The sequence below is a fragment of the Cyanistes caeruleus genome, chromosome 6 (genome assembly GCF_971803275.1).
Source record: "Cyanistes caeruleus chromosome 6, bCyaCae1.hap1.1, whole genome shotgun sequence".
Lineage (NCBI taxonomy): Eukaryota > Metazoa > Chordata > Aves > Passeriformes > Paridae > Cyanistes > Cyanistes caeruleus.
Window position 1 is genome coordinate 28,535,201 of NC_141706.1, and position 12,378 is coordinate 28,547,578.

The window sequence follows — 12,378 nt, forward strand, 5'->3', positions numbered from 1 at the left end:
ATTCCAGCTGCTGGGGATGATACTGGCCATTTCGCTTTGCAAGAACATACACAGTGAAGACTACACCAAAGTGCCCAAGTCTTGAGTTGGCTGACTCCAGAGCTATGGCACCACAGAGAAAGGAGCAAACAGAACATTCCTGCCTCATACCCAGACTGTCCAACCATTGACCATTATTCCTGTGACATCCCATTTCTGATACCACTCTGCTAAGAACTGTTAGAGCTGCAACACAGCCTGATCTTCTGACAATAGGGCCCTTGGGCCACCTGCATCCTGCCTCTGGATTATTTCTACTTCAAGAAACAGAACTTAAACTGTCTCCTGTCACATGAGACACTGATTAACCTGAGGGGACAATGCTTTTGCTGCCTGCTCCATGTTAAACAATACTATTCATATCTTCATTCTACAACCCACTGGGCCTAACGTACAATGAGTTTTCTCCTCGTTCTTCTCCTGCACAGCTTTTCACCTCCCCCTCTGAAGTCCCATGAGCCGTGCATTCTGTTGAGATTCCAGTGCTTTGGTAGCTTCACTGACTTGTGGTGGTAACTAGTCATGCTTTATAGGCCTTCTCGTCTCTTGCAGTTAACCTGATCCAGCTCTTACTATGCATCTTCCAGCCTAGGCTCTCATCTGAAATGCAGAGTACTGCTGTCACATTTGCTTCTCCTGTTTCTGGAGTCAGCTATGCCTTGCCTTCAGTGGAGCTCTTCCCTTTGAGCATGATGAGAAGCCACCAGGAAGGAGCCAAGCCTACCTATTTATTCCTAGTGTGGCCTGGCAGATTGTGGTGTTGGTGCTCGGCTGCCTCTGGAACGGATCCCTTGGGTTTTGGATTTGACGCTTACATGTTTCTCCCATTTGCCTCTTTATCTTTTCCTCTCCCCCTAGCTCTGCTTTGCTGCCTCCTGTCAGCTTTGAGGTTACTTCAGAGACTGCTGCATACTGTGGACTCAGCCCCAGGCTGGCTCTGCTGTTTGCATTCTTGGGTTGCCAACTTCATAGAGGTCACGATTAATTTGATTCTTCCCCTGCTCCTTTATGAACACAAAATTTGTTAGCTGTGGATTTAGATATGAGTATGGAGGGATCTGACTGGATTGCTGATGCTGTGTATTGGGAATATCACTGCTATCAGTGCCCAGTATAGGTTCTGTAGCTGGGATGCAAAGATAAGTTGCTTTTATTTCAGTTGTCCATTCTTCTGGCTCCACTGTGATCTGGAGCCATGGCTGAATCCTGAGTTCTGCCTCAAGTGCCATCACTGCAGCAGATAAGTAGCAGGTTCTGCAGTTGTTGCAGTTCGGAGGTTTTCTCCCAGATTTGCCCTGAACCAGGACAGCAGGCTGCAGGTTTCTGTGCTAATGGCTAGGCTGTTTGCACTATTGAGCCAGTGGTGTAGAGAAGAAGAAGGTAGGAAATGCACATGAAAATGCTGCCCCAACTGCTTACATAAGAGAGCTGGGTGCAGATCCTCACTTTTAGAGGTGTCTTGGGCAGAGCAGATTTCCTGCTGTTACACGTGGTACAGTGACTGTGACATCAGGAAGCTGTATGGGAGGTAAGTGGATGGTCCTTGCCAGGGACCCCTTACAAGGTACTTGGTGAGAGAGCCTTTGCCTTACAGAGGTGGTTCCAGGACTGTCTCCTGTCAGGGGCGGATGACACTTTCTAGGATGGGGTAACCCCAAGGGATGGTTTCACTACCTACTTGTTTTTCCTTCTGGGAAGAAAGGCTGGTGCAGGGGATCAGGGCCCCAGCAGTGGGTTCCTGCTTTGTTCTCATCTTTGGACAGAGCAATGACTGGGGAGAGTGACTGGTTTCTAAGGAGGTCTCATAAGGCTTTTCAATTTTGAGATATCTGCCCCTTCCTGCACAGATCCTTCAAGCTGACCTTTGCTATAGCAGAAGGCACCCTTAGCAGTAAAGCTTGCTGGCTTTTGTAACACAAAGTCTATTCTCTAATGTGTTCTTCTAAGATCATTGTTCAGTTACAGATGCCAACGCTGAGCAGCAAGTAAAAAGGAGCCCATTCTGGATTTCCTTTTTTGTTTTTGTCTGTTTTTAGCAACATCTTCCTACTGGAAGAAACGCATGTACAGATATAAAAGTTTAGAGGGTGAATATTTCTGTAATAAAGACTTTGCTAAAAAATATATATCTCTGCCTATGACTTGTGCATTGAAGTGTTTTCCCCTTGCTTCCTCTCCACCCCTTTCTGCTTTACATGCGGATCACTCACTGTTCATTCAAAGTATCAAAAGGTCTGAGACACATATGTGAGATCAGTGTGGACTGAAAAGATCCTGCCCAGCAGGGGGAGGTGACAATTTTTCTGGGCTGTATTTTAAAGTAAACCTTGTCTTGTTTTATGAAGTATGTGTCTTTTGGGCTGAGCTGACTGAGTGGTAGTTCTTGAATTACTTGCTATCTCCTAAGCTAAATATTTGAAGATGTTGCTTCAAATCTGCGCAGTCTGCACTGTTTGAAGTCATAAGCCTTGGGGACTAATTCTGATAAAATACAAGCTTGCTGATATGCCCACAGTGCATACAGCTCTTGCAAGCTCAACTCTATCATTTTTCCTACTCTCCTTCAGTAGGATTCCTCAGCCCCTGCCCTGCCACTGTGAGAAGGAAGAAAGCTAGATGGCCATTTTTCGTAGTTTATGTCACCACATGCTGGCCTTGATTGAAAAGCTCTTCAGAAGTAGATAGATCAAATATATAAATCTTCTTGCTTTTCTCAGCTAAGCAGCTGAGGAGTGGATATGAGCAAGGTCTCAAAATTCCTTCAGATCCTGCAGCATATTGGTGCACCTGCACATTTGAAATGGCTTAGAAGAACCTGAGGCAGTGTGCTCATGAATTTTATCACTCTTGCTTTAGGAAGTAATAAGCATGACCTAAGTCCTCAGACATGTTTGAAGAAACAGAATGAAGTTTGCAGAGAAGGTACTGGGGTGCTACCAGCAAACACTGGTGGCAACTGGTCTAAGATTTCAGGAGCCCTGACCAGATGAGTGCAGAGCAAGAGGGGCTTAAATGGATCCTGGAGCCACAGCAGGGTGCAGTGACCTGTCTCACCGGTGAGTATGTCTTGTTCCTTTAGGCTGTCCCAGGCTCTGCTTGAGGACAGCTTGATTCTCGGTCATATGGAGTCTCCCCTTCCTGGCTGGCTTCCCAGAGCACCCTGCTTTAATCGGGTGGTAGTTCTTCCCCAGGACCCCACGATTCAGAGGGCTACACTTCCTGGCAAAACTGCCAGCCCTGACCAGATGGCTCCTGGGTGGGGAAGGGCGCTGCTGGTTTCCATTCAGCCTGCTGTGGGGCTGGGAGGAGAAAGGACAATTGCTTGTCCCCAGCTCGGGTCCCCAGCTGCCCGAGCTCTGTGGAAACCACTTGCCTTTGACCACTGGAGGGAGGTGTTCCACCAAGAAAAACCAGCCCGGGCTGGTCCCAAGGGAATGAGAAGATGGCACTGATCGCTTCCTTCTGCTCCCAGTTATTCCTGGCAGCAGGGTAGCTAAATTAACTTGTAATTACAAATGTATTCTCCTCCTAAACGATTTGTGCTATATGCTTGGCATTCCTTCGGATGATTTTCCCTTCCATTTCTTGGAGAAGCACACAGTTGGATGTTTTGTTGCATGTCTTCCACTACTGTGAGAGTAGTTTCCTTCTTGTGCTGCTGCTCTACCTAGCTCGGGAAGTTAAGCATGAGGACATTCCCATGCTTCTTGTCCCCATTTTTTTCCTGTTTCCCTCCATCATCAGTTCCTTTGAGTTGACAGTCTGCAGGGAAGGAGAGAGCATTGAACACTTATAAATTTGATCTAAAAAAAGATTCCAGGAAGAAAGTCCTCTGACCTTCAGAGATTAAGAAATCATCTGCTGCTCCTTGGGCCAGGCTCCCAGCTCCTCTCCAGAGGTGAAGGTTTGCTGCTGGAACTAGAAATCAGACTAGAAGTCTGAGCCTAGCACTCAGACTCCTTGGGAGCTGCAGTGTTTGTCTAGCAAAGCCCACAGCGCCAGCCTCTGCAGAAGCTCAGCACATGGAAGCATTTTGTGCACAGCCAATAAGCGGCTCTGTAGCTGTCCCAGGCCAATAATTAATATTGCAAGAGCAGAGTTGTGACCACCCTGTGGCCTGAAGCAAGGCCCCTAGTAATGAACTGGTGACTTGTTTCTTGTTCTGTGTGATCATGAAGCACTCACGAGCTGCTAAAATTCTTTCCATGAGGTGTTTTTTTCTTCTGGAGAGGGAAGAGGAATTGCATTAGTTAGAGTGGCTATGGGTAAGTGTATAGGTTGCAATGCATCTTGTTTTCTGTATGGCACATACTCAAATTTAACATGTGGCAGCTGTTCTTTTCCCTATAATTCTCCCATGTGTGGTGGTGTGGCTGGTCCCTGCCAGCTTTGTTCAGGATTTAGGCTGAATGTGGTAGACTTCAGAAAAGCCTGGTTTCTGGCTGCCAAAGGACAGACTGCAAGCAGTGGTGTCAGACTGTGTGACATTGTTGTGGAAAGTGAGGAACAGGCAGCCACAGGGGCTCGCTGCTGAAAAGCTAAAGGACCCTGGGATTGCCACAAATGCTACCACTCAATGCCATAAATGGAGAACATAGCCTCAATTATTCATGGGCTGCCTCTATCCCATTAGCCTCTGAGACTCTGCTCTAGCCTTGGCCTTCTATTACTTATAAACCTCAGTGAGCAGCCAGGATTTCTGAATGACATCTTAAACCAGGTTGATACTAAAAGCTTGTCAGAATAAAAATCTACTAGCATGGAAGTCTTCAAACACTTGTAAACTGTCAAAAGGCCCTTAGCAAAAAATGTGCAATTAGTGAACCAAGGCTATTAGTAAAACATTGCTAGTAAAGCTACTAAGTGTGCTTTAGACATTATAAACAATTTCTAGCAGGTGTGTGCTGGCAGAGTTCGTGCAAGTTTTTTGCTCTGTGGCAGGAATCTTCTCTGCCAAATATGGGAAATTACCTTCTCCTTAGTAAATTCTGTAACCCTGGACACGAACTCTTTCTTCTCACAGGTATAAATTGTCTGATTTCCTCTAAGGTCCTAATAATACAATTGACTGGGGTTTGTGTGCTGGTTTGGCTTTTGTGGGGAGGGGTTAGGGGAATACTGGATGCTGTGTACCTGGAGAAAAGATATTCTCAGCTCTCCAGGCAAAAATGTTACTTCCATCTAAAATAGGGGCTTAAGAGAAGGATTATTCTCCAAGTGGTATATAGATGCTCTATGAGCTATGGGATCTGAGGGGGGAAATCCTGCTTTAGGCCCCAAGGATGGTATTTTCATGTATTCAGTTACATTTCTCTCTGGTATCTGCTTTCCTATAACTCTCTCACTGATGAGTGGCATCATGGAATAGTTCTCTGTCCTCAGCAGTCCAGAGTTTAGGAGAAAATATGGAAACCTACTTCTGTAACTACAACAGGCCCTACCTGCAGGAAACAAGAGAGCATTTTCCTTCCCACCTATAAGGTCCAGTTGTTAGTAACTCCCATTCCTTTACAATGTTTCTTTGAAAAGGGGCAGCAGCTCAGAGATTATCCTGATATTGCTATTTGTTCTGAGTGTTCACCAGGATAGGAACTATACTGACATCAGACCTAGGCCTCCTGCAGGACCCCAGATCCTCACTGTGTCACCAGAATGCCAGACCTTTTCCATCATGTGTCTCTGGCCAGTGATATCTGCTATTCATAACCTTAAATCTTCTCCATGTTGTCTCTTCTTGTCCGAACAATTTTCCTGGAGGTTGTAGGTCTGCAGTTCTTCTGAAATCTGTCTGCCACCATCAGGTCACCAGCTCCAAAGAAACAGCTGTGACAGTGCAGAAGATCACAGGATTGTGCACCAGACTAACCCATTCCTTCTTTTTGCCCTCCATAGAGTTACAGACTGGACATATGGAAGTTCTTCAGAGACAGCAAGAATCCCAGAGCATGTGATCATCTGAACGGCTTACCCAGCGTGCTTCCTGGGTATTTTCTACATAGCACTTCTGGAAACTATTTAGGGTTTACTGGAGTGGAAATGTGAGGTCCTGTCATGTTATAGTACAGGCATGTGCTTTGTGCACTGAGCTTGCAAAATGATGTCAGAATAGTATAACTCATGCAGTGATGTCTGCAGACAGCCTGGAACAATAACCCAGCACAGTGCAGACCTTTAATTTTGGCAGAGGTTTTTTCATGATACTCTTAAGTATTCAAAAAGAAGTTGTTCTTTTAATATGATATTGTAATTAACTCTGGTAAGCACTGATTGGGAATTCTTCTGGCAAAACCATTTTTCCCTAGAGGGTGTAAGTTCCTATAAAACAAAGTGTGTTTTTGTTGGGTTTTTTTTTCCTTCTGCATAAACAGACTAAAAATAATTGAATAACTACTGATTGAGGGATTTCTTCTGCTTTCTCAGTGGTTACCTCATAGTAAACATTATGTAAAAGACTTGGAATTGAACAAAATAGGATTATAAAGCTATATTCTAAACTTGTGGCCTACAACCAGGGTGTATTGGTCTTCTGAGATGGGATAGATTTAGGAATGTTTGCCAACCCTTTTAGTGAAGAATTTTTGCTAGTATTCAATCTAATCCCCATTCTTCCCCACTCCTCAGTGCTACTTGAGGCTGTTTCCTCTCATTCTGTCATTTTTCACTTGGGCAAAGAGACTGACACCTGAGCACTTTGTGTTTTGGAGAGGCTTCTCTAGACTGCTCTGGGCATGTCTTCAGAGTTGCAGAACAAGGCAGGGCAGAGCAGAAGTGGGGTGGGCTCCATGTGATGTATGAGAGAAGCCACCTGGAGAAATCAATGGATGCCTTTCCTCAAAACCAGTTCATTCCCAGTCACCTGGGAGCTGAGTACAGTTTTGCACAGGATTTGACTTCAGTGCCTGTATGGCAGCAGGTGTGTCACTGGTGTCACCTCGGTGGAAGCTAATGTGTCTCCTCGCATGCTGTGAGGCTGGGGAGAGACTGGTGGCAAAACTGAAATGATGCAGCCACTGCTCCTGTTGTGTGTGGTTTGGTGGGGTTTTTTGAAGTTTAGTTTTTGGTTTTTATTTTTGTCTTGTTTGGTTTTTAAGTGGAAATGTGTGAGTACCAGGTTTCTATGAACCTGTGGAAGTGATTCCACTGGAAGGTGGGCTGAGGCAGTGTGGGAGCCTCTGGAAGGTGAGATGTACTCATGGGAAGAAACTGCCAAAGGAGGAGGCGGAGGCCTTGGCGCATGGTCTGGAGGTGAGGGAGGTGTCTGGGACAGAGAGTGGTGGTGTGGTGTTTGGCATGACAAGGCAAGGACAGGAATGGCCCCCACAGAGCAGTGTCCTGCCCTGAGGAGCTAGCTAGTATGGCCAGGTAGATTGGTTTGCCGGGCAATTGCCAAGCCGTGGTCTGGCCATGAAGGGCAGCAGGACGAGTTGCGGCCAGCCATGGGGGCAATGCATGAAAAAAATTTCTCTGGAAGAGTTGTTCTCAGGAGACTGGGACTTACAAGACAGCTAGGGCAGCAGGTGGCTGTATTTCAGCTGAAGTTTGCCACACTGGGTTTTGCCAGCAGTGTGAGATGAATGAGCAGAACTTCCGTGCCTGAGCGTGAGCGCTCCAGTGCAGGGCTGCTCTTGTGGAAGTTGTCAGCAGGGAATGCAGAAACCACAGCACCTTTATCCTTAGGTGACTCCATTGCCTTTCCCATTAACTTCAGGATCAGTTTGAAACCAATTGTTTATAAAACAATCTGAGAGGTTGCCAGAGTTGCCTTTTGAGTAGTTCCAAGTATTGGCAGTCTGTCTATTTCTTTATACACTCTCACCACAGATGTTATGAAAACAGTCTCCTGCCTCCTGTAACACCGAGATTGAACATTCTTTCTCACGCTTGCTGGCTCTTCCTGGAGTCCCCAGCAATTCCTGCTTTGGCTAATGAATACCAAGACTTGATGAGAAAGTTTGGCTACAGAATGCTGTGTGGACCAGGCTCCTGGCTGCGAGGAATCTCCTCACACTGGCGAGCTGTGAGCAGAGGTGGGAAGATGTCCTACCAGGGACCAGGGCTCCAGAGCAGAGGTATGTCTGGGATTTGGGAATCTTCTCTTGTTTTCTCTTAGATTTCCCTCAGTATCCCTGTGGTCATTAGTGAAGAGCACTTGCACTTTGTTAGAGTAGGGAAGCTGGTTACACCAGCTTTTATGTGATGAGAAGATGCAGAGAGCACATCACAGTTCCGATGGCTATCATAAAATAAAGTTGGCAATTTCATGCCTGGCTATAGTGAAAGCTAATTAGCTCAAGTCTTTCTCATCTGAGCAAGGCAACAGCAGGATTATATTGTCTTCCTATTAGGCAATAGTCTTGCCTGACATGAAATGAGATGTCTGGCGATTCTCATAATTGCATACAGCTATTTATTTTTTACCACAGCTTGATTGTCTCACTCTAATAGGCAGCAAAATGGTAATGAGATCTTCTCCTCTCCTCTTGAATTCCTCACAAGCTATGCTGAGGGTTCCTGTGCTCCAGTAGCAAATGGGAGGGTAAAGCAGCAGTAGAGGAGAAAGCAGACTCTTTGTCTCTACCCTGAAATCAGCTTGGTGGGAAAGGGTAGCCTACTAGCTTCTGACTTAATGATGGAATCTCCTGAATAACTGTTTCATGCTCAACCCTTTATTGTCCCAGGCTAAGAGAACTTCTGTCATATCCTCCTGTTATTGCCAGCAGGACCTTACAAGAGTTTTGCTAACTGTTGTTTGCAGGAAGAGGACTACAGCAGCCCATGTAATTGGTTTATAATATGCAGAGATGTTTCCTGTAAGGATAAAAGCTGAGGACCAGAAGGTTGAGAGTGTGGCATATTTCAGGATACTGGGAGGCTTGTAGTGCTTACAGCTGCTGTTGTGAGATTCCATCAGTAAAGGAAAGCCTGCCTCACTGACAGTGGAAGATTATGATCTGTGCAAGGACAAATTAAAGTTTATTAAAAGCATAAAACTCACTTGTTTATAGCAGACTGATTGGTAGCAGAAGCAGAGAATGTCTTGATAGTCTGGTTGGGGGATTAGGAGGAGTATATTTCATAGAATTATCATAGAGTATTTTAGATTGGTGGTCCACTACCTCCAATCCCTTTCAGTGAGCAGGGACATCTTCATCCAGATCATGTTGCTCAAAGCCCCATCCAACCTGGCCTTGGATGTTTCTAGTAAAGGTATATCTACCACCCTGCTGGCCAACCTGTTCCAGTGTTTCAACACTAGAATTGTAAAAATGTTTTTTCCTTACATGTGATCTGAATCTACCCTCATTCAGTTTAAAGCCATTACTCCTGCTCTATTGCAAAGAGCTCTAGTAGAAGGTTCTCATAAGAACCTGTGTTTGTGGTGTTGAGGCTAAGGCTGCCCAGACAGCAGGGCTGCTATCAGATGTGCCAAGGGGACCAGCCTGACATGCTGCATCAGGTTAGGGTTATCCAGAATTTTTAAGTGCATAGTGTACAGTAATGAATATAAAGTGTGAATGCAATTCTAACAGCCCTAGGGTTTTTTCTGCAGTTACTTACAAGTACAGTGAGGGCTGGAACTAGAAATTCTGAAGCTGGTGTTTGCCCTTTACTCAGGAATGAATGAAGGCTGGTGTTGGTAGAATTCTTTGGCTTCAGTAACATCTTGCTCATTGGAATGAAATGAGACATGAGTTAAGAATGAAGGGTGAATAGCTATACAAGAAGGTTCTAGTTTAGGGAAACTTCTGGCGCTGGAAATTCTTATTAATATATGGCTAAACTTGTTAGCTGTGAGATGGAACAGATTTGAGAACACCTCTTACTGCTGCATTCTGAAAAACAAACACCGGAAAGAGAAACAATGATTGTGTGGTGAAATGAGTTGAGAAGGTCAACCTGTTGACTGGCTTAGGTTTAGACAGCAAATAAACTGTAAATAAAACATTCTGGTGCCAGTTGGGCAGAAGGTTCCAGAAGAGTCTTTGTGATCTTAGCACCCAAGGCACAGCAGTGCTCCAGGACTGTGCCTGGAAAGCCAGCAGCTGTGGTCAGCCTGCTACCAGTGCTTTGTTGCTGGGTCAGGGAGAAGTTCAGGCTGATTCCTTCCTAAGCCTAGGCTCTATCACAGTGTGGTGTTAGTGGAGTACCTGCAAGCTATAGGACCCTCCTGAACATAGTTCTGTCTACAATCCATGGAAGTCTTTTGTTATGTAAAAATGACTCACATTCTCCTCATTTTTCTTGCAAACTCTGATGCTACACCTTAACTGCTGAGACCTTATGTCATCTAAATAATGCCCTTGGATGTTGCTGTTTTCCTGTTCTATTGCAAGCTTTGAGGGCATGATAAGGACTAGTCATGGCCTGTACTTCTCTTCCAAAAGTCTAACCCCAGCTATACATCCAGTGTTCGAAAGAGTTTGGTGTTGCAAGCTCAAATAAAGCACAAGTCTGGGGCCCTATCTGCCTGCTTGTACAACTTTCTGGGATTCATGAAGAAAAAGAGCTTCAGTTACTTCCTATTCATAATCCTAATTTTAGCTGAAGGCTGTGAGGTGCTGCTTTCCTTGAAGTAATCATGGCTTGGGAGGAACTTTCTGGCATGCTCACACGTTTGGAGACCTGCATGTAGGAGTCCGGCTGAAACTCTTTGATGCTTATATTTTGAACAAGAATTATAAATCCAGCCTGAACCCTGGAATTCACTTAGCTCTGCAGAAGGTCTCCGTGCAAGTTCAGCCGGAGCCACCGGGTGTTTGTCACAACAGCCTCATCATGTTTGCAAGCTCTCTGGCATTGCAGTAAAAACTGTGTATTGCAACCTCCCAGTGCTGGTCTTAACAGTAGTCTGCTGAAGCCTGGAGGCCTCAGAGAAGGGGTAGTTTCTATGATGTTAGTGATGGCTGCCCATTAAAATGAGTTTACGAATACAAGTTAGTGTGGAGCAACTTTATTCCTAACTCCAGCATTTAGAGAGAACACAGAGTTAGTTGTAAGGTTGCTTTGAATTTTGGCACAGGTGACAGAATTGCTTGGTGTCTTTCCACCAGAGAGGCAGCCAGGATTTGGGCTGGGACTAAGATATTTATCATTCTGTTCTGCCTTCCCTTGCCTACAGGGTGAGAATGAGGGCTGGTTCCAAGAAGGGCTGTGGATTTTTAGGCACCAGTCAGGACAGCCTTAGGTGAGGCTAGGCTTAGGAAGCATTCAGGAGAGCTTGGGGACTAAAAGGGGTTTTGTGGATTTATTCAGGGTTTGTAGTTTGAAAAGAGAGGTTGGTGAAGGTTTTGGTAAAGGCATGAGTCTTGATGTGGCAAGTGGTTGCTGGACTGGATTTAAAACTAAGACCAGGAAAAAAAGTTTGGCCTGATCCAAGGCTTTACTTCAGCCACAAACTGATCTGATTCGATGTGGAAATCTCACCCCAGAAGCTTATGTGGGGCGCTGCAGAGTCATCAGCTGTTGGTCTTGTCACCATTATCCTACAGTTTCAAGTTGAAACTCTTTTTCTAGAGTCACACAACATATCAGAGGGCTGATTCTACTCCTTGGAAATCAAGAGTCAAATCAGAAATATTTGATCCTGCCTTACTCCAATTATACAATTATATTTAATTTCAGTTTTCTGTTATCTGAAATGTCATTGCATTGTCCATTAGCAGTTTTTCTCCTTTCAGTACTTTTTCTCCCTCCCTGAACTCCCACTGTTCTAACCCTTTTTAAACTAGGGACCTGAAGAAAAAGGAGTGTGAAGGCATGTTTTTAATGGGATAAAGTATCCCATTTTATCCCATATTTAGTTGCAGAACTAGCAGCTTGAAACATTTTGATCTCTTAAAAATCCAGGGAGTGGGACTCATTGGCAGAAATTTATCTTTTCTCGTTCTTTGAAGGTTTCCAGCTCCATTAGGCCTTGGAATGGACTTTGAAGGCCCTTGAGCAAGTTGCTTTGATATGAAAAGGGCTAAAGTTCCTGTGATCTGTGTGTATGAGGAATTCTTTCTTGGAAGCAGTTCCTCAGACTCATGTTGCAGAAAGCCTTGTCATCTTAGTGCACTTTCCAAAATGCTCTGAGGGGGTATGTTTTGTTTAAGGGAAAAAGGAGGCAGAGAAGGAAGTTTCCCTTGTGCTTGCCAAGGTAAGAGGCAAACTTCTTCTGAAGCTATTGCCATCTCTTATTATCCTCAGGGGCTTCTTCACTTGCTATTACCAGAGAGTTTATGAACTTTTTCAATGGCTCATTTCAAACTAAAGTGTCCATGTTCCTTCTAGAGCCTGCTGCTTACCAGCTCCATCCCAAAGTCATGGGCTTGGGAGGGATTCTCAGAGCTTCTAACT

The 12,378-nt window shown here is 45.0% G+C and overlaps 2 protein-coding genes across 19 annotated transcripts in view; both read left to right on the forward strand.

Annotated features, from left to right (window-relative positions):
* The window catches only part of CD82 (CD82 molecule), a 40,014-nt gene extending 37,631 nt beyond the window's left edge, over positions 1–2,383 (forward strand). For all 14 annotated transcript variants that reach the window (XM_023927999.2, XM_086895008.1, XM_086895010.1 and 11 more), the window contains one exon: positions 8–2,383. In XM_023927999.2, coding sequence (XP_023783767.1) covers positions 8–85 — 78 coding nt within the window. In that variant the 3' untranslated portion in view covers positions 86–2,383. The remainder of the gene's footprint in view (positions 1–7) is intronic.
* A 5,423-nt stretch (positions 2,384–7,806) lies between these two features.
* The window catches only part of TSPAN18 (tetraspanin 18), a 185,521-nt gene continuing 180,949 nt past the window's right edge, over positions 7,807–12,378 (forward strand). Inside the window, exon 1 of one of the 5 annotated variants that reach the window (XM_086895021.1) lies at positions 7,807–8,108. The gene's annotated coding sequence lies outside the window, so the exon portion shown is untranslated. The remainder of the gene's footprint in view (positions 8,109–12,378) is intronic. The other 4 variants (XM_086895023.1, XM_086895029.1, XM_086895035.1 and 1 more) reach the window with 4 other exon arrangements.